Genomic DNA, 22,614 nt, shown 5'->3' with positions numbered 1-22,614 from the left:
CAAACGTCCTAGAACTGGGGCACAGTGGCACTTGTAAGAAAGTGGAAAGTGAGTTCAGCAAATCTGCTTTCTTGTGCTCCTTCAGCTTCTCTGAAACTGATGCATCTTTCAGGATGCCATTCCTACTACAATCTAAGCTGCTAAGATAATAAAGATAGTACCTCCCCTTATAAAATGGAATAATCGTTTTATTAATTAAGGTGTAACAACACGGAGAGCTACTGAAAACTAGATCCAACCAACAAAATCTACATTAGTTGAAACATTATATCAAGGTCTAAGTTAACCTTTCTCTCCCAAATTAAAAAAACAAACAAACAAACAAACCTCACTGCTTCAAATAAATCCATCTTCCTTGACAAACTCTAAAAAATCAGACAAGAAGCAAACCAATGGGAACCTTACAATAAAAAGAAAACACTACCTTGATTAAAACATTGTATGTAAGTCCAGGAGAGATGGGTGAGCAGCTAAAAGCATTTGCTCCTCTTTAAAGATCTGGAGGACTTCACTCCCTAGCATCCACACAGAGGGCTCACAACAGCCTGGAATCCCAGCTCCAGGAGATCTGATACTCTCTACTGGCTTGCACTTTCGTGCACACACTTATAAGTCCAGAGATTCCTGACCTGGGGGGAGGAGAGGGGAATGACTGGGACATGGATGGAGGATGGGGGAGACTTGCAGAAAAGAGACATTGCTCTGCCAACTTGTCACCTTAGATCTTTCCAAAGTAGGTGGCCCAGACAGGGGAAAAAAAAAAAAAAAACCCTTCTAGTATGAAAGTCTGCAGTTTTACTAATTTCTAATTTCCCCCAACATTGACACATTACAACACAAATGTTGAAATGAGCAAACATAGACATGATTGGCCATCCTAAATTGGTCAGCCTAAATCAGAACTTCCTCAGATGCCAACATTCTGTTTACATGGGATGTTCTTCATAGTTATTCTGGCTCTCAGTTTCGCCCATAACTTTGTTTCAGGAGCTGTGAAGAGGATGAAATGGGAGACAGGACATGTCTTTCTCTTTACGTCCTTCACCCCCTCTTCCCCTGCCCCCTTAAGACCTACCAAGAGGTTCCTAATCGCCAGATCAACTGGCTGGAAAGGAGAGCAAATATTTACAAGTATAGCTTGAGTGTGTGTGTGTGCGTGTGTGTGTGTGTGTGTGTCCTCTAGAGTTTACATGGTTGAGAGTGAAGCGGATTACCCCGCGAATTTGGAGAATTCGAATTATTTAGACTGAGCAAGGCCAACAGAACTCCTTCCACAAGGCCGTGGGAAGTCCTTAGCCCAGTCTGCGTCTGCAAGGCAGATAGATGGTTCTGTGTCCGGGAAAGCCAGAAAGCCACTACGCATCACATGGTCCCCTTAGAGCTCCAAGTCCTGATCCCCGCTCTTTGCTTCAGGTCACTTCCCTACTTTTCAGAGTCTCCAGAATAGAAAACCCAGACTAGAAGAGAAACAAACCACTACACAGCAGAATGCCAGGTTCGCCAAAAACAAAAACAAAATCAACAAAAACAAACAAACAAAAGCACCCTTCCTACGGCACCCTGCAGCTCAGCACTTCTTCCCCAGAGCCCCGCCTCTCTAGCTCTCTGTGAAAGGAGACGTAACTTGGGGACTGTCAAGTAGGGGACCTAGCACTAGGCACTATGCAGCATCACCAGGTTAATGCTGCTCAGCGACGAGGGATTGGCTCTACTGGGTCCTTCTCAACTATTTGGGAACTTCTGAGCTCCAGTAGGAAAGGGAGAAAACGCGGAACTCATTAGGACTTCCTTTGGTGACATTCGGTCCTGCGCCACGCAAATCCCTGGTTCTGGATGGCAGTGAAAGCGCATGCTCCTCTCCTGCGGGATATGAGACTCTGGGCCGAGGTGGTCGGGCTAGCTCCGCCACCCTGTTAGTGGCACGGTTCACTGTGCGTCTTCTCCGGCTTTCCACCGGGAGCGCAGAGGCAGGAGGGCGCAGTGCCCTAAGCGCTCTCTCCCTGCACTGCTCGGCCCCGCCCCACTCCGAACAGTCAGGAAGCAGTGACGTGAGACCACGCTGACTGGCTGCTGCCCGCAGGGATGGCCACCGCCAGCAAATTAAGGCGCGAGGCATCAGGCGCCTAGGCACAGTTTAGGTCGCGCCTTGTTGCGCTCTGCAGAGAGGAGATCTTACTCCTTGGTTTCCGCACCCGCTAGAGTCCCACGGCCGCTCGTCACCTCCCCGGACCTGGGCCACTCAGTGGACCCAAGGAGGGAAGGGAGGGAGAATTCGGCGTGGGTGCTGGGGACCCCGCGTTTTGCGCAGTGGGCTTACACACAGTTTTGAGTTCCCGGCTGGAGCCCACCCTGCTTTGCTGTTGGTTAGAAGTCTCTGCGGCTCCCCTGCTTTGCTCTAGTGGACTGGAGAGGCCATCGTAGAGCCCTAGGAACGTGGGAACGGACGCTTCGGGGGGTCCCCAGTTCCGCTTTGCTTGCTCTCGGGACCTTTGAGCTGCCTTTCGGGTCTTTGTCTCCCTTTGGGAAAGCTGGACTGTGGTTTTTCAGGCCAGGTTCCTGAGCAGGACCGCACGCTGGGAACCATGGAGTTCACGGCGTCGCCCAAGCCCCAGCTCTCCTCTCGAGCCAATGCCTTCTCCATCGCCGCACTTATGTCCAGCGGCGGCCCCAAGGAGAAGGAGGCAGCAGAAAACACCATCAAACCCCTGGGTAAGTTGGGGTGCTAGGCAGTCAGTAGGGGCCCTGCTAATCTGTTTCCCGGGTGCGGGCGGTTTGCTCCGCGGGAAGCAAAGGTGGCTTTTTTCTACCGGCTGGATCCACTGCTAAGTCTCAGAGTATGGACCAGAATTCGGTCCTGGGAGGAAGATTTTTTTTTTTTCTTCTCCCAAGTGTTCTTTGGAGGCTTCACTGTCAACTAAAGGTAGTGAATTCTCACTACCGGCTTGTGTTTGTATTCGCTTTCCCCAGTTACGTCAAGTAGATAGTATGAATGCTGTATAAATTTGTTTGAATGAAAAGAAATTAAAGGACAAGTAAGGGTTAAGATGCGGGATCCACGGTGGCATAACACCCGAGCCTGCACTTGAAATCAAAGACACTGAGACTTCACAAGAAGCCAGTTTAATTTTTCTATCACAATTAACAATCTTAATATGTCTGTAAAGGACTATAAAATAAGCCGTGTTTCCACGCAAGAGCCGTTTTTTTCTTCCTTAAGGAAGCGCGAGGTTTGTCAGGAACCTCCATTTTATACTTGCCATTTTCAATCGAGACTGGCAAAGCCTCCCCAAATTCCTTGAAGTTTACCACTGTCTCTATAAAAACTGTTTTCTTCACAGAGGACACTAGGCACAGATTAAAGAGAGATGAGCCGTGAGGGTCTCTTGAGCACACCAGAGTTGTATAAAAGCAACTGCTCAAGATAGGGGTTCTGAAAACCCTTACAACCCAGTGAAAAAGAGTTGCTATTCTAAGGGCCTCTGAAATAATTATTGCACACCCTAATCACCGACTATTCTTAAAATCAGAAATCAAGTAGCTAAGTTAAGACAATTGAAAAAAGTCACCACTTTTTTCTTTTCTCTATCCCTTCCCAACTCTAATACATTTCACATCCAAGATAAACACTAGAAAAGAAAGGGGCTTGGGAGACTAAGGAGCTTACACAGGGACAGGAGATTACTAAAGTCCAAAACAACAGTGGTACCAAGGAGATGTAAGACAGGGAAATTAGTGTGAATGAGAACTCCTAACTTCCACCTAAGTCAAGATCTGCAAAGGCAATATGAGCAAGCCAACAAATCCTGACTCTTTAGAGGTAGCATTGGCAACTACTGTTCAAGTTGGACCTGCTGAGGCTTCCGATCATTATCCTTGTACTTAGGGAATTTAATACCTCCATCTCATTTTGGTACCCAGTAGGTAAAAAGATCTCAGGTCAAAATTCCTGACAGACATGTGAGCAGTGGTGGTCTGGAAGCTTGCCAGCTCCACTACTCTCATTTCTGCATCACTTTTTTTTTTCTCTAAATTTCTAAACAAAACAGGATAAAACAAAGCAACCACAAAAACTTTCTTCAATCAAAATTACATATTTTAAATGCTAAGCCAATCCTATCTCTCACCCCCCAGCCCCCCCCCCCCCCCCCGTCTCTGAAAGGAGCCTGTTCACCTGTTTTGAGAACAACTCTTGTCCATTTTATTCTTATCCCTTACACTCACCAGCTCAACAGAACAAATTAATGTCTAAATCAAGACACAGAAACTGAAACATCCAAAGATTCTTTTAGGAGATAGCAGGTTGTTTTCAGTAGGAAAAAAAAAAAAAAAAGTCTGCAAACGGTGGGTTTCCAATGTGTCTCATAACGCTCTGTCACTCAAGTATATTAATTCTACTCCAATAACCTGGCAGTTCTGTTTTCTTGTTGTCCTTCTCTATTTCTGTGGTGCTCTGGCCAGGTGGCACTTACAGGGCTTGCCTGTCAGTCTTTGGAAAATAAGAGATTAGATGGTTCCCAATTCCCTATAAAGATGTGGTGTATATTCACTTCCAAAAGTGTTTCAGGATGTTGGTACTTTCTGGGTTCCTTTGATTCTGAAACAACCTGCATGATAATTCACTTGATAATACTTAATTCACTTACGTCTATTTTCCTTTAGCCTCGCATTAAGAAGCATGAGAAATAAGAAACCATTTCATAGCATAAACTCAAGCACAGGGCACACACATTTGCGTACACACAGCTGGCACTGGTTGGCATTCAGGAGAGCAGTTAGAACAAGCTGGTTTGATGGGGGGGGATTGAAGTAATTTCTTTTTTTAAGAGATGAAAGATAATTGGCAGAGGAAAACAAAATCAATCCAACAAACACCCTGTATTGCCCCAAAGTTAGTGTGGAGGTCCAGTCCCTTATCTGCTGAGCCAGGGAATGTCTGGCTCATAGGCAGTGATATTTCAACCTACTGGTGGTTAGCAAAACCTTTTCCTCTTTCAATTCCTGTTATCTGGAATTGAAGTTGTTTCTCTCACTTCCAGGGCTATTTGGAGGAAAAGCAGTTGCATACATAATTGCTCTACTAATCTATCCCTATCTTTAAAAAAATAATAATCTGTTCGATTCCACCCCTGTGATTTAGCAAGCTGGGTGCTGGTATTTTTCTAGTGCCACCCTCTGCAGCTGCAAAGTCTAGAAATTGGGATGGTTGTCATAATAGTTACATTTTATCTTTCAAGACCACAGCTTTCCCTTTCCTTCATTCCTCATATTTTATTCTTAAGAGAGCTACAGTCGCGTAAGTAATAATAAATCGGCCCTTGTTCTAGATAGATCCTGCTCATTTGATTTAGTTAGCGTCCAGCCCCGGGCATGTCCCAGGTTTATTTTGCACAGTAATGGATCATGCGTTTCTCCCGGGGTTTCAGAATTTAGTAGCGTCAAATCCAAGTACATGTTTTGGGTACTCTTCCCAGCTCCTTCCTACTATGTTTCTTGTTAGTTAGTGATAGCGGTCAGTCTTTCTTCTCTTTTCCTCCAGAACAATTTGTGGAGAAATCATCCTGTGCCCAGCCACTGGGTGAGCTGACGAGTCTGGACGCTCACACGGAGTTTGGCAGCGGGGGCAGCAGCCCATCTTCATCCTCTCTGTGCACAGAGCCACTGATCCCCACCACCCCCATCATCCCCAGCGAAGAGATGGCTAAAATCGCCTGCAGCCTGGAAACGAAGGAGCTCTGGGACAAATTCCATGAACTGGGCACGGAGATGATTATCACCAAGTCTGGCAGGTAAGTTGGCGTGGGCGAGCGGGCACTGAGCAAAGGGTACACCCTGCGCTCTCGGGAGCCATGATTGAGAGCTGCCCGGAGGAGCGCAGAGCGGTGGCTGAGCTCAGGGGTCTCCCTTTCCCACCAGTTCCCTTAGAAAGGGCTGTGAAACTGGAAGTGAAACAAGGTCTGGCTGGCTGCACGACGCCACACGTGGAGATCCAGACCTTGCGGCACGGCGCAGCGCGGTCTTTGCTCTGGTCCTGGCATTTTGGGTTCCGAGCAAGGCACGTGTGGCCCGCGGTTGGCTAGAGGCTACAGATAAGAGGAGGAAAAGGCGGAGTAAGCAGAGGAGGAGGAAGAGACTCCCCGTTATATTCACTATGCGGAAGCCTCCCGCTTCCAATGAAAACTAAGTTGAAAACCCGGACTGAACGCGAACTTTGGAACTCGGGGTGGGGAGGAGACTGGGGCGGTGGCCCTAGACGGGGAAGCCCGGCTACTCTGTTGAAAGGCGGGAGAGGCAGTGCAAGGTCGATTGGCAGGTCGTTCTAAACCCTGGGCAATTCCTATCAGATCTCAGATTCTGACTCTAGGAATCCCCTCCCTAAGGAATGCCCGCGATTTTTGGTGGCTTGAGCAACTGAATCGTCTCTGGTTGTTGGAGAGAAAACAAAACAAGCGCAAAATTTTTACCTACCAGTAAAGGTCCTTGTAAAAGAGGCATGAAATCACTTTTGTGGGGAAAGTCGTGTCTCTGAGGGCACATCTTTGAAGGTTCATAAACAAACCAAACCAACCGGGCAAGCAAACAACAAAAACCAAGAGAGGGATTGGGAACTGCATAGGTGGTAGTTCCAACCTTCCTTACTCCCCATTTGAGCGTCCTCTTTTCAAAGAGTGAATCTGGCCTTTCTTTCTCTTTGTCAGGAGGATGTTCCCCACCATCCGCGTGTCATTTTCTGGAGTGGATCCTGAGTCCAAGTACATAGTCCTGATGGACATCGTCCCGGTGGACAACAAGAGATACCGCTATGCCTACCACCGGTCATCCTGGCTGGTGGCTGGCAAAGCTGATCCCCCGCTGCCAGCGAGGTTTGTGACTCTGGACTTCTTGCAGAGTAGAGTGGTATTAATCCTTTTGATTTAAGGGAATTTTAAGCTAGTTGTTTTAAAGCACTGGGCTCTGGCCAGAAAAGAGATTTCTTAGTAAGGACACTGCATGACTGACTACAAAACGTGTCATAGTCAGTCTTCTAGAAAGGGGAAGTTTATGCATAAAGAAAAGGTTCTCTTTAATTTTATCCTTCATAGTTAAACCCAGACATTCGTGAAATTTTAGTTCGAATATGTGTTAGAAATATGACCTTTTTTGAGAAACATGTATATGTGTAATATTTCTAATAGGCTACTTAGAGTCAGATTAAATAAATGTGCTGATAGTTGCCCTAAAACCTTCATGCACATAATATATTTTAGGAGATTCTTAACAGTGTGATTATATCTGCATAGAATAAGCGACATTTTGGTAAAACCGATTGGTTTTGACTCACAGAAGAGTCACAGGTTTTAAGCATTTCTTCCTCCCCTTCTACAGTTTTGATGGATAAACATAATTCAGTCAGTTAATATTCCTTTACATTAAAGAGAACTAACACATCGGAGACAATCCAACTTGTTTTTTTGGGTCACTTTTGCTGATAATTTTTTTTCCCTGGGTTTACCCTGACCTAAAAAGTCTCTCTAAACTTCGCTTTGGAGCATTTTATTCAAAGAAGCATTCAAGAGGAGTAGTAGCCATAGCTGAAGTTACAGGGTTCTGTCTGTACATGTTAATGTAAAGCAAGCAGCATGTGCTGACTTCATTGTTTTGAATAGGAAAATGCACCTTTCATGACTAATTTTTGGCAATTGATTGACAGTTAAATCAAACCCAAGCATGTATTTCAATGTACAGATTTAAGATCCTTGGAGGTGTTTCAAAGATGTTACAAAGAAGCATCTTTGTAACATCTTGTCTGTAGCCACTGACACCACAGACACAGTGGAAAGAACGCCAGCATCACACACAGAGATTACATTATTGGCCTTGCAGTCTGTTAAAGACACCAGGAAACAGATAACACCATCTTCGGCTTTCTGTTCCTAAAAGAGACCTTACCCAGAAGACCACCGTCCAAGTGAGCATGTTAAACAATTAGGATTAAGAAGCACTTGTAAATAGCAATTTGTTCTTCTAGGTGAAAAAGCAATACTTCACAATAGATGTTAAGATTGGTGGAATTTGGTGCTTTTTACTATTTACTTCTGAAAAGCCAATTCAGTTTATTTTTCTCTTTTTAATGAGATAGTCCTATTACGTAGCTCAGGCTGCCCTCAGACTCATGGTGCTCCTGCTTCGGTATCCATGCTGCTTCAATTTTAAGGGTTTACAAATGCTCAGGTTTCAGTTTCTCTTCAACACTGATTTCAAGGGGTCGGGGTATGAATTGGATCAGATCCCTAACCATTTTTCTATGCATATATTTGTTTTTGTTTTTTTGCTTTCTCTGGCCTTTCTTTTTCTCTAGTCTTTCGTTCTTATTTATCCTTCATCTTTCTTCCTCCCTGAAGGTATGAGCAAATGCTGCAGGCCGGCGGGGTTTCAGAAATAAGACATGTTTGTTTATGTTTCTAATCTGTTCTGGTTAGAGAAAGAAAAGTGCCTACCATGTGCTATCTTAACTGAAGCATGTTTAAGCAATTGCTGGAATTTTAGGTCAGGAGGAGGGGGGGGGAGGGAGGAAGGGTTTCCTGCATGTTGTGTCCTGTATCCCGGTTCAGCTTATTTATATTAATATTAGATAAAACTATGAAGTGGAAACATCGCAGATACTTCATGGACATTCCTGGTTGTTATCATTATTACAGAAAATAGCTTGTTATGTTTTTCACCTTCATAAAAGAGGGGACTTGGGAGGTTAGAATGTCTAAGCTGCTGGTACCCAGTGAGTTTCTATGAAACTTCTAAATCTGAGAAGACTCTTTTTCTCACACTGAAGTCAGTGTTTTCTAATCAGGAAGCACAGTGCTTGATAATAAATATTATTTGGTAGTTTTAATAGGCACAACATTATTGATGACCAAAACCAATATACTACTACATTTCCATATTACTACTGTAATCTTTATTTAAACAAGTTAATAGCTATGCTAATGTAATTATGGATATTGAATATGATAAAGAATGACCATGTCATCAATTTCCAGATCTTTTAGTAGTTTGGGATTTTTAAGAGAGAAGGACAATGTGAAACTGATCGATAAAATGACTATATATGAAATTGTTGTGTTGGAGAGATAAAACTTGGTATTTGAACTATCAAAGGATGCTCTTACTTACAAGTCAGTTATGAGCACTCTACTGAAAACAATGTAGAGTTCCCCTGTGGGTGGGGCAGGACCCTGGCCCTGCCAGGCCCTCTGGGCTACACTCTTGCCTGTTTCACCCATTTCAGCATGGGAACAGATTCTCAGTCTTTTTGTCTAATATACTGTGGCTCAGACTTCTCATTCTTTACCCAAATATTGCCAGGGCATTTTCATTTTATGACATTCCCCTGCCCTTTTCAAGCAAACTATTTAGAAATTACAGCAATAAGGTCCTATGTAAAACTGACTTATAAATATCCTGGTGTATGGGTAAAGGGGGGCTGGTCACATAGCTCCATGATACAGCAAGAGGTTAGCATGTGTCAATTCCAGAGGCCAGTTCCCAGCACATAACAAAAACAAAACAGAAGAAGAAAATAAAAAAGAAAAAGAAAGGGAAAATATAATTTGTCTTTTAAAAAAAAAAGGATTTTTTTCTTCCTTTCATTCATTCTGTCACCTTACTCTGGTTTTGAAAGATTTTGTGGGGGAAGACAGCAGGGTTCAGATGTGCAAAGTGCAGTACTTAGGGCAAGAGCTGGAGTGAAGGAGTGAGTGACCTTCACCTTGTGAGGCTGTGTCCCTCCCACACAGCAACTGATCGATAAACAATAGATTTTTCTTATCAAAGCTTCCTTGCTTAAGCCATCTATAAATAAACCAATTTAATAACCAGAGGTTCACTTAGCTTGTTAAAACGCTCCTGTAACAGGTATATATAGTTGGCAACAGTGCTGCATGCTGGTGTTTAAAGCAGGCAGGGTGGAGGCCTCTCAGATCTGACCTATGGACTCGCAAACGTTTGCTGTGTATCGAAATTAGCCTGCCTTTGGATTGGTAAATTAAATTGAGTCACTTTTAGGTTTAAATAAGGTGATTCTCTAAAATCACTTTCTCATTTAAATTGTTTCTTTTCGTTGGTTTACAATAATGCCTCTATTGGAAACTATGTTGAAAAAAAAAAAAACCTAAGGCAGTGTTTTTGTTTTTTTGTTTTTAAATACCTCTAACAATAAGAAAGATCACACATTTGATAAATGTAGAACAGTAAACCAGAAGGGGAAAAATATAAGAGAAACAGCTCATCTTTGCAAAGTGGCTTGCTCAGCAGATAATAGAAAAGAATTCATTCATTACTCCGAAGATCTCAGGGACATGCAGTACATTAGATGCTTTGAGGTTCCCTCAACACTGCTATTTTAATAAATTCAAGGTATATGGGGCAAATAAAATGCCCTGCTTAAATGATGTGTCTGTGTCCCCTTAGAATCACAACATTTAGAATAAACAGCGAATTTTTTTTTCTGTTTTGCTCCAGGTTACCACTTTGTAGCCCAAGCTGGTCTCAGATCCTTCCGCCTCAGCCTTCTGAGTGCTGACATGACAGCGGTGTGCGCCAATACACTTAGTGCAAGTCAGATTTGTTAAAGCATGCCCCAATAAAGCTCTCCAACACTCCACAGGCTCTATGTGCACCCAGACTCCCCCTTTACTGGCGAGCAGCTCCTCAAACAGATGGTGTCTTTTGAAAAGGTGAAGCTCACCAACAATGAACTGGATCAACATGGCCATGTAAGTACAGAGCCTTGGAGCCTCAGTTTCCCTTAGGTGGAGTGGGCATGTTATGTGAAATATCCTCTCTCCTTTCCCCTCTACCTTTCCCTCTCCTCTCCTCCATCTTTCTAACTTGCAGCTATTTCTGAGTCATTCTATGAAAATCCTGACTGTTTTTGTTAAAGCTGTTCACGGGGGGGGGGGTGGGTGGGGGGGTGGGGGGTGGGGGGCGTGCAATGTGGCTTTTTTTTTTTTTTTTTTTGTACAAGGGGTCCAGGATCTTCTGTGCCAAGAACTCCCCAATAGTATTACAAACACCATTTGCCAACAAAACAAAAAAATATGCATTTAGGGAGGCCAGCATGTCTATTTTGGTATTAAACATCATACTTCGGTTAGTCTATTAATAATACTGCACAAAGTGGGGCTAAGACTTAACTGTTGGAATCTTTTAAGTGTGTTCTGCGGAGTGCATCATGTGGAGTGCAGCAGAATGCAAAGGTCTTATTTCCAAGTATATCTACAAAGCTGCCAATCACATAGCATGTTGCTATACAGACTGGGTAAAAGCCCGCAGTGCAACCACCGAGAACAAACTGAATGGGTGGATAGGGCAACCTTTACCTCAAGTTAATTCTCCCTTTGGCACTCAGACGGCTCTTCTGAATACTGCAGAGCTATCTGAAAGCTGCAAGCAAGATGCCTCCGGTGATTCTCCTAGAGGAAAATGTGTTTGGGAGGCAGCTCAGAGTTCTTATGACCTAGGAAATTCTAGATAAGGTCTGATAATCCTCGTCACCTCCCTCCGCACCAAATACACCAAACTGTAAGAGAAAGTTGTCTCTTTTCTCCCTAAAAGGAACCCAGAGTGTCTGTGTTTCCCTCTGCAGTCTCAGTCATTGCTCTTCTCCCTCAGAACTCCCAAGTTTTAGTTTTTGCACTGACAATGGCAGTTATGTCCCTTTTTAGGGAAAGCTGCATACAGCTAAGATTGACCATATCTAAAATTAGGAACAAAGCAGAAGATATGTCCCTTACTTGTAATCCCTGCAGGGGAGACAGAGGCAGGAGGAGGCTAGCCTGGTCCAAATGATATTCAAAAATCACACCAATCCACACAAAAGCACATTTCATTTTGTGTCGGTAAAGAGTTCATTGTAACGTGGGTTATGGGAAAAATAGCTGCATATGTAGCAGAAGATGGCCTAGTCAGCCATCATTGGGAAGAGAGGCCCCTTGGTCTTGCAAACTTTATATGCCCCAGTACAGGGGAACGCCAGGGCCAAGAAGTGGGAGTGGGTGGGTAGGGGAGCAGGGGGGGAGGGTATAGGGGACTTTCAGGATAGCATTTGAAATGTAAATGAAGTAAATGCCTAATAAAAATTGAAAAAAAAAAACCTAAAAAGAGAGAGAGAGAAAAAAAATACAGCTCAGAGCAGAGTTGATAGAGCAAATAACCAATAAGGAAAAGACCCTTGACTTCTGCTAATGTTCCTTGTTAAGGCATTTGTCTTTGATGTGATTAAACATGCGTGAGTGTGTGTGCATGTGTGCATGTTCACATATGTATGAGGAGCATGAGCTCATGACATGCATGCAGTGTCTTTTTTAATTCTTGCCTCTTCACCTTATTATGTTAAGACAGGATCTCTCACCCAACCAAAGCTCACTGTCTCTATATGTTTTGAATTTTATCAGAATTTTTTTTCTATTTATATCAAATTTTATCAGAATTTTTTCTGCATACATTTTCATTTTTTTCAGAAATATTTTCTATATTTATATGTATCAGGTTAACTGGCAAGTAAGCAACTCAGACCTGCTATCTCTGTCCCCTAGTGCTGGGGTTGCAGGTATACACAGCTGCAATGCCAAGATTTTACATGGATGGCGGGGATTTGAACTTAGGACCTCTTACTTTCAGGGCAAGGACTCTTATTCACTGAGTCATCTCCTAAGCCTCTATGATTCAATGCTCTTAAATAGAAATGTATGTACAGATTCTCTTGTTTATGAGAGAAAACTCAAGGCAGGATTGCATGCTCCTTTTGAAGAAATTATTTCTGTGTTTTTTGTCTTCATTGCCAGAAAGAACATGGCTTCTTTCACAGTTTCTTTCCCTAACTTAAAAATCCTGGGATAACCTCTCTCTTATTTTCTTACCAAGTAAGGCTCTTGTGACTTTAAGGCTTAGTTTGTATTGGGGTTTGTGTCATTGATGAAAACGGTTTTAAATAGGCCATCAATGAGAGAGTTCTAGAGATGGTTTCAAATAGTTGGACTTGGAAGTGAACAAAGGATCCGTGTTGGTGTCCCTGTCCTCGTGCCCCCCGGGAGACCTTCCTTGCTTTCATGACCACATCAGGGTGACCAGGTGATCTTGTGACTGAGAGGCACTGGGGAGAGACTGGAAGTGGATTAATGAGCTTCTGTTGTTTGACCTGTTGGAAAGTGAATAGACCTTTTCAATGTTGGCGTAAGTTACCTTTAAAAAATAGAAGATGCTTCCGCTTAGTGGATCTTTTGTCAGGTTAAGATTTATGAACTATCTGAGATATTATTTGTAGGTCAGTCACTGATCCTACTTAATGTGATTCATATTAAAATATTTTAGTTTCTAATTGAAATCTTTTCAGGGAGAAAATTTTTTTAAGAAAATTCATCTTGCATTTTCTACATGTGGGAGTTTAAGAATTATTTGGTATTGTCTAGAAAGACTTTAGACCTCCATAGTAGACTATTTACCCAGAATTTAAATGTTTTATCTTATCATCATCTTCAGGGGTAGCTGGGTTTCAGGAATTTTGAGTTCTAGCCTGATTGTATGACATTCCGACCTTGTCAAATTGTTTGGTTGTTAGCAGCTGCTTATATTTCCTGTAGCCTTTTAATAATACCCTTCATCACCAGAATTAGTGTCCACTGAAGCTGAGAAAGACGGGTTCTTAGGTACTATATTATGTAACCAGCTTCTTGAATCAGTTTGATGAAGGTTCTCTTTTATCTTAGATGTTTAGATTCTGACAGGAACATCCGTTATTCCCAGGAAGGCATTTCCTTAGAAGAGTTCACTTTGCTCTTGTGTTGGTAGCTCGTCCGTCCCTGACAGGCATGGCAGGCTCAGGAGGAGTCTGAGGTTGTTCCCAAGGACACTGGCTGGGAGGGTAAGGAGTGGGAGGGAAGTTTGTTGGTTTGTTTTTGTTCTATTGGTTTTCTTTTTTATGTTTATGTGTGGGCGGGTGGGAACGTTATTTGAAAGTTTTTTCTTATCTTCTTAGTTGAACCTACAGAATGCTGATAAACATGTATATCAGGAGACAAATCTGCGTGCTTTTGTTTCCTCCAGTTGGCTCCAGATCTCTTGATTTCCTTGGAGGAAGTATATTATACACAGAGAAATGATGTTCTTTTTCAAAGCTTATTTCAATATATTTGAAAAAAAAAAAAACTTTTTCCTTAGTTGTTTCTACGCTAGTGTGAGACCCCCAAAATTGGCAGGTACCAAAGTCATTTCCATTCAGTGACTCTTTCTAACAGGCTAGAAAGATTGGCAGAAAGATGTTATGTGGTTAGTTGTTCTCTTGTTTCTATGGATATTAGTTCTAAGGTGTCTTAAATAGAGAAACCATGGCCCGAGTCACATATAAAATGAGACACTATGACCTATAACTTCCTCTATATTGTGAGTAGCGTGTAGGCTACTGGTAATACCTCCTGCAATGGAAATGTTATGTAAATAGTTATTAGTCTGAATCATTTAGGGAATAAAGACAAGAAAAGCATACATGTCCAGTGTAGGTACAATACTTTTGATCTAACATATTTACTTATGACAGGGTTTCTCTATGTACTCCTGGCTGTCCTGGAACTCACCATGTAGACCAGGGTGGCCTTGAACTCAAACTCACAGAGATCCAACTCCTTTTGCCTCCCAAGTGATGGGACTAAAGGCACACACCATCACTCCCAGTCCAATTTAAGGTTGTTTAAATTTACAGAGGCACCACTCAAAGATGCCAGTGCCCACCGTGTATCAATTACCCTGGTATTTAGTGGACAGTTTGTAAATACCTTCAGCAGAATCTCCCTCCCCACCCCTGCACCATATCCAGCCACATTAGCCAAGAAAGCAATGGGCCCTCAGCTACAGTATCCCCTAGCAAGCATCGCCTAGGGGCTCATGCGCTGCTTACAGGGTGCTTCCTGTCACCAGGGATTTGCAAAGTGTTGAGGACAGGGTACAGCTGAACCCCCAATTCCAAAATAGCAGAGTAGCCCTGTACATTTAAATAGCTGTCTATGTGTCGGTGGAGACCAGTGGGAGACATTTTATACCTAAAAAATGCATGATGTTTCGCCAAATGTGTCACAGGTCATGCCTGTAATCCTAGCACTCAAGAGGCAGAGGCAGGAGAATTGCCAAGATTTTAAGACCAGCCTGGGGTACGAAGTGAAACCTTGCCTGAAAATAAATCACGGAGCAAACAGGAACCAAAAGGAGTTTCTTTGTTCATTTTGTACAGTGGCAAACATTTGTTTTAATTAAAGGATAAGCGAAAATCCCATTTCTTACCTGCCTTTTAAACTAACATATATTTACCATTGGTAATAGCTTTTTATAGCTACAGAATGGAAGATGGCCATGCCGGTGATTAAAATTTAGCTTTAAAAGTGGAAGGTAGTAGTCAGGACATTGTCAAGGCCCGGGCCATGTTTTTGAGCCCCTCTTAGTTCCTGTGCACTTTCCAAGGGGGCGAGCTTCCCTGACAGCCCAGCAGTTGCAGGGCACTTGCTGCTCTGCCTAGACCCCAGCTCCTGTGTCAGGCAGGTCTCAAATGCCTGTAACTCTAGCTCACAGGAATCTAGTGCCCTCTTCTGGCTTCCATGGGTAACTGTATGTGCATGCACAAACAATAAAATGAACAGTTCCTCCATTCTCACTATGGCCCTAATACATTAGTACCAGCTATTCACTTGATACTGTCTAGGATGGGGAGGTTTGCTCACTTGGCTAAGGTAAAAGAGCTATGGGGACTGGAGAGATGGCTCAGTGGGTAAGAGCACTGACTGCTCTTCTGAAGGTCCTGAGTTCAAATTCCAGCAACCACATGGTGCTTCACAATTATCTGTAATGAGATCTGAAGCCCTTTTCTGGTGTGTCTGAAGACAGCTACAGTGTACTTACATATAACAATAAATAAAACTTAAAAAAAAGGAGAGAGCTATGAAGTAGTAGATTTGAGATTTTAACCTGTGACTGCCTAATAATACAGTACAGTGTTTCTAAATCACCTTACTTTTTCCTCTGTAAACCACTATATGGCTTCCTAGAAAATATTTTTTTATTTAGAAAACATAAATATGGATTTTATGGTGTAACTAGACCAAAAAAACCCCAAAGACTATTTTAGAAGACTTGTTAATTTTAATTATTTTATGCATTTGAGTGTTTTGCCTGCATGTACATTTACCAAGATCATACCTGATGGTTATGTGGAAGCAAGAAGTGAAAGATGGTGTCAGGCCCCCTGGAACTGGAAATATGGATGGCTGTGAGCCACCTCGTGGGTGTTGGGAATAGAACTTGAGTCTACTGCAAGAGCAACAAGTTCTCTGAGCATTGAGCTGTATCTCCAGCTACCACTCCCCCTTTAAAAACTTTATCATTCGGGGCTGGTGAGATGGCTCAGTGGGTAAGAGCACCCGACTGCTCTTCCGAAGGTCTGGAGTTCAAATCCCAGCAACCACATGGTGGCTCATAACCATCCGTAACAAGATCTGACACCCTCTTCTGGAGTGTCTGAAGACAGCTACAGTGTACTTACATATAATAAATAAATAAATTTAAAAAAAGAAAAAAAAACTTTATCATTCATCTGTCTGTCTGTCTGTCTGTCTGTCTGTCTGTCTATTTATCTATCTATCATCTCTCTTTCGTGAGTATATGTTTGTATATGTGTGTATACATGCATGCTACAGAGCATGCGTGCAACTCAGAGGAAATCTTATAGAAGTCTGTTCTCTTCTTCCATTGTGTAGCTCCCAGGAATCAAACCCAATCCGTCAGACTTGGAGGCAAGCACCTTTACCCACTGAGACATCTCACTGGCCCAAGACTTGATTTTGAAAAATTAATAAAGCATGGTCCAAGGAGATGGTTTAGTTGACAATATGCCTGCCACATGAACAGGAGGACCTGAGTTGGAATGCCTGCCCAGACATAAAGGGCAATTTTCAGCAGGGAGTCTATAGGGTAGAGACAGACAGATCCTAGAGCTCACTGCCAGTCTATTGAGCAGTGAGCTCCAGGTTCAGTGAGAGACTCTGTCCTGTAGAAAGAGATTTCAGGAAACATCCAACACTCACCTCTGGTCTACACACACACACACACACACACACACACACACACTGAAATAAGCTAATACACAGAGCATACACTCTGAATGAGTCCTGCCCCCATTATTTTAGAAGGCAGCTTGTGCAATTTGCAGTTGTCTTGGTAAAATGTGGTTCACTGTGATGACTCTTATTGTGTGAAAATGACTTGGCAGAAGAAGGAAATGGTTGGTTCTAATCTTAGAATTGAACTTGAGTTGTAGATTAGATAGATGGGTTAAGGATGTGAAAACTCAGGACTTCCCATCTCTTCACTGCAGATAATTTTGAATTCAATGCATAAGTACCAGCCACGGGTGCACATCATAAAGAAGAAAGACCACACGGCCTCCTTGCTCAATCTGAAGTCAGAAGAATTCAGGACATTCATCTTTCCAGAGACAGTTTTCACAGCAGTCACAGCCTACCAGAACCAACTGGTGAGTGGCCCTTGACAGTTCAGTTCCGGCACAGGGGTTTTCCAGCACTCAAATCAGAAGCTGCTCTGGAGGAAGAGAGCTCATCAACAGGAGCCTCTAAGAGCATACTGAGCATCAGCCTACCTTCCAGGACCCTCATTCTGTAGTGCAGGCTGCTTGCTGGCTGGCTGCTTGCTGGCTGGCTGCTTGCTGGTTGACTGCTTGCTGGCTGATCCTAACCTGATTCCACCCCAGAGTGCCTTCTTCAGGCACCCTGTAGACACTCATTTAAATTACTAACACCTGAGATACTTCTTGAAACTAGCCTAGCCACAGCTTAGGATAAGGGAAACGGTGTGAATGTCTCTGTAAATAATAAGCTGCTGTCCTGTATTTAATTGACATCAAAATATCCAGTTATAATGTCAGGTTATACTTTTCTACTATTCTCTGTCATACTCAGTATTTCCAACTTGAGCACTGTTTTCTTGCATAAGATTTAGTCTTAGTAAATACGTATCAACGTCCCACTAAGGCCAAGTGCTGTTAAGCATTTGCTTGAACATTTTCTTCTTTCTTGGTCGGCAGAAAGTTGTCAGGTTTATAGCAACAGTGATGCAAAATGGGGAGGAAGCTGAGGGGAAGAAGGAAAGACTGGGTAATTTTTCTGAAGTCAAAAAAAAGCAGGAAGTAGAGTTCTTTGGGGTGTATGTAGTAAATGGTGTTCACACCTTTAGTTTAATCAGCAGCTCGATTGCTCAGAACTCTTCGCCTTGCTTTTGTTTGATTGGCTGTAAGTAGCTAGGATGCTTGCCTTCCTCTTGTGATGCAGTTGGTGTGTGGTCCTTTCTGCATGGATAACTGATCAGGTACTGCCTGCTGGCGGAGCTTCAAACGTGGGTGGGTGGGCCAGACGGGGAAGATGCAGAAGCTGTGGAAAGGCAGGAGGAAGCTGACAGCACAGTAGTCCTGGGCAAAGAAAGCAGAATGGCCAGAGTGGATGGAGAAGGCTCATGTGCCCGTAACTTCTACATGACCTTGAGGTTTATTTCACAACCACCTTTGCCATTTCCCGTACTTGTAAGCTGAGGCTAAGAACCAACCAGACTATTTTGGGGGATTGCAGTGAAGTTCAGATGTGATGATGCATACAGACATGCCTTGGAAACTTAGAGGTTGGACTGTTCTGGAAGATTAAGAGTGCTTATTCACACTTGGACCTTAAAATGTCAGTGACTGTGCCATAGAGATGACTCAGCAGGTAGAGATGCGTGTGACCTGATGACATGAGAAAACACGCACACACACACACACACACAAACACACACACACACACACACAAAATAAATAAAATTAAAAATTCACTGGCATGTTTGTTAAGATAAATCCATGCACAGTTGTTATGTAAATCACCTTATTTTGTAAACAAGGTGTTATCTCTTTTGATCTCCAAACTAATAACACAATAGAAGAGACTTCCAGAAAATATTCAAGTGAAACTGTGAATAGACCAGAGTCTGCTGCTACATTCTTCAGCCTTGAAGATCTGGACCTTTGAAGCTGGTCTCACTTGTATTTGAAAGCACTCGGGAAGTGGGTCTTATGAATTCAGAGAGGATCCTGAAATATTCTGCTCTCTCCCACTAAAGGGCAGTTTCATGATACAACACCAGATGTAGGACACTTTGAGAAACCATGTTGCTGTTTTGGGATGAAATAAAAACTTGTCATGCGGAAAATTTCAATGCTGTTTCCAGAATTCCCTCTTAGAGGGAGGGACCAAAGCTAGCAAAAGTAAATGACAAGGTTTTTTTGTTTTTTTAATCACGAACTGTGATGAGTTAGAACAAATTAGGAGGGACGTTTCTACGTGGAACCTTTTAGATTTGTTTTAATAGGCAAAGGAGCAATCCTAAATAACTACCACTAGGCCTTGGGCCACAGCGCTTAGATTGCATACGGAAGGAAAGGCTTGAGTGCTTGCTACTGCACAAAGCACTGCCTAAAGGATGGTTTCTTATCTAATCTTTGCAGGAATATTATTCAAGCAGAGAAATCGAATTTTTATTATGCAATATAAAGCTGGGAGAATTGAGGCATGAGCTGCACGAGTCACTGAAGCTTGCTGTGCCCATCATGGATTTGAACCAAAGTGGTTAGAGCCCTAGACCTTTGAGCTTAGCATCCTTTGTCAGGTGGAAGAACTCTTCTCTCAGCTTCTGGCTCTGTTGGACCTTTAAGTATTCCTTTTCAGGGGGATTCAAGATATTATCTTTTCCTCAAAGTACTCACTGTTTATTTGCCGTGTGGGGCTGTGTATATTAGTGAGTGTAGCTTGAGAGTTATCATCCTCAGCTAGAGGGTCAGCTGGACCCTCTTCAGCCAATCGATACCAGGTGCATTAATGCACTAATCTCTCTGAATTACTTCTTTCATCAAACTATTTACTCCGAAAAACTTCAAAACAAAGCCTTATAAGTAAAAGGTTAGATGAGCCCCATGTACCCTGCACTCAGACTTCACAATGACCTTTTTCCAAGTTTGGCTCAGTCTTTCCACTCCCTGTCTGTTCTACTCTGCCATTAAAGTGCTAATCTCATCAACTGCTCCAGCAAGCACGTCCCTACAGTGGGGATATTATTTTTGTGTCCATATTGCCTTTGTCACAGTTCAGAAGATTATTAGTTAGAAACACCCTTTAATATTACTCAGTAGTCAGTCCATTTGAATTTTAGTATTAACCAATAATATCCATTTGGAGCTTGGTTCCCCCCACCCTCCCAGTTATAAGCTTCACCTACAATTCATTGTCTAGGATGGTTATTTTAATTTAGAAAAATCCTTCCATATTCTTCTCAATAATCTTATTTAATTCTGACACTAATCCCCAATGGAAGTCCTATGAGTGTCATTTTGTAGATAATGAAACTGAGGCCCAGAATGGTTAGGACATGCACCCAAGCCTACAAATTTGATAAGTGTCAGACCTGTCAAGATGGTTTGATTTTCTGGGTCTTTTTGGTGGCATTGCCAGGCCAACAAAATAATCACTTCCAAGCACAATAGTTTGAAAGCTGAATTTGAAAATGTTACGATATTAAATAAGTTAAAATGCTAACTATTGCACAGTCTAACACTAATTAATCATCTCACTAAAGTTTATTTTTATAACTGATATTGCAAGTGGGTTCAAAATTTAGTCACAAGAACCTGTCGAACTTTGATTGTATCATAAAGTATAATAGGATTAGTGGACCATCAGTGCCAAAGAGCCCACAGTAGAAGCACCTTTCTCAATATCACTGATTTTATTTCTGTAATCTATCTTTAAAACAATCCTTAGCATAAAACCATCCATGGTTGTGGTTTGGTACAGCAGGGTAGCTGTGCAAATGGCTGATAAGCTTCCATCAGTGAATAAAACCAATACAGGTTTCCTTAGAAATCAGTTCAGGGATTATCAGTTTTAGTCTTCTTGACACATCTCTAAGTCCCCTGGAGTCAACAGGGTTTTTTCACTGCCCCACTGTGTGTATGGATTGATTTTCCTACAGGAAACGCAACCAGATAAGTACAATGCAAAGGAAAGACTATGTGTGTCTACTGTCCACACTCAGTTTTCCATGCATGGAGAGCTAAGAAGGCTAGGAGGAATGGCTTAAACGGTTCCACTGGACCCATGCCTCTGTCTTAAACCTTTGATGTGACTGATATTTTTATGTCTGTTAAATTCAAATCAAAGTTCCCAAAGATTGTGTGTGTGTGTGTGTGTGTGTGTGTGTGTGTGTGAGAGAGAGAGAGAGAGAGAGAGAGAGAGAGAGAGAGAGAGAGAGAGAAAGAGAGAGAGCGAGCTTATTGAGACCAGTAGTTTTATTTAGAATTAATGAAAGTGGGACCTTTTTACCCATTTTTTTTCTTCTGCTTTTGCAAGGATGATTGCATTTCTTTACATTATTAGATAAACGCTAAATACATTACACTTTCAACAAACTATTTTATAATTTAAGATTTAAAGGTCATACGTTGTTTTTGAGCCGGCAGATCATTGCTGGGAGTTGAAGTGTAGGTCAGGTTTCATTTCTAAATGCCTTTGGTCAGATCTTTTCCTGATAATTGGAGAAATGGTCTCCAGGGGCCAATTTTACCTTCTGGCTGGGACCCCAGCTGGATTCAGAGTTCAGTGCTGTGATAGTGAATAACAACCACCGTGAACTCGTCCTTCTCTGGCGAATCTGTTGGTGTCAAAAATCCGTCCTCTAACCGTGCATGCATTTACTTACAGATACAGCAGTAGGTAAAAAAAATGAATTTTCTGGTTAGCACACCCATTATGCTCTCTGTCACTGCAATTATAGTAAAAACATGCCTTTGCATGTACTTGAACGTACAAACTGCAGGGTTTCATTCATATATATATATATATATATATATATATATATATATCTGTGTGTGTGTGTGTGTGTGTGTGTGTGTGTGTGTATAGTGTTATTCGTGCTTGTCAATACTTTCTCTTCAACAAGTGAAAAATATTTTTAAAAAATCTGATTTGGGGGCTGGAGAGATGGCTCAGTGGTTAAGAACACTGACTGCTCTTCTAGAGGTCCTGAGTCTAATTCTTAGAAACCACATGGTGGCTCACAACCATCCATCCTGAGATCTGATGCCCTCTTCTGGCATGCAAGTGTACATGCAGAGAAAACATTCATAAACATAAAATAAATAATAAAAAACTGATCTGCGGCACAGTGGAGAGATGCTGTCTTGATCAAGAGCACTCATTTATTGCTCTTGCCAAGCGCTGGGGATTGGCTCCCAGCATTCATGTGGAAAATTTTAACCACCTCTAAATCCATTTTTAGGGGTTTGGATGCCTTCTTCTGGCCCCCGAAATTACCCCCATACATATGGTAAACATCAACTCTCTCACACATACCCATACACATAAAAGAAAACATAGATCTTAAAAATGTGTTTTATAAAAGCTGTCTCTTAGCTGGGCATGGTGGCGCACGCCTTTAATCCCAGCACTTGGGAGGCAGAGGCAGGCAGATTTCTGAGTTTGAGGCCAGCCTGGTCTACAAAATGAGTTC

The 22,614-nt window shown here is 42.5% G+C and overlaps 1 protein-coding gene across 1 annotated transcript in view; it reads left to right on the top strand.

Moving 5' to 3' along the window:
- Positions 1 to 2,110: 2,110 nt before the first annotated feature.
- Tbx20 (T-box transcription factor 20) overlaps positions 2,111 to 22,614 on the top strand; it is a 49,830-nt gene continuing 29,326 nt past the window's right edge. Inside the window, exons 1-5 of the mRNA XM_021207288.2 lie at positions 2,111 to 2,709; positions 5,537 to 5,786; positions 6,696 to 6,860; positions 10,640 to 10,748; positions 17,387 to 17,545. Of these exons, the coding sequence (XP_021062947.1) occupies positions 2,583 to 2,709; positions 5,537 to 5,786; positions 6,696 to 6,860; positions 10,640 to 10,748; positions 17,387 to 17,545 (810 nt within the window). The 5' untranslated portion in view covers positions 2,111 to 2,582. The remainder of the gene's footprint in view (positions 2,710 to 5,536; positions 5,787 to 6,695; positions 6,861 to 10,639; positions 10,749 to 17,386; positions 17,546 to 22,614) is intronic.

This window comes from Mus pahari, chromosome 10 (assembly GCF_900095145.1).
Source record: "Mus pahari chromosome 10, PAHARI_EIJ_v1.1, whole genome shotgun sequence".
Classification (NCBI taxonomy): Eukaryota; Metazoa; Chordata; class Mammalia; order Rodentia; family Muridae; genus Mus; species Mus pahari.
This window is presented reverse-complemented; position numbering and strand designations above follow the sequence as displayed.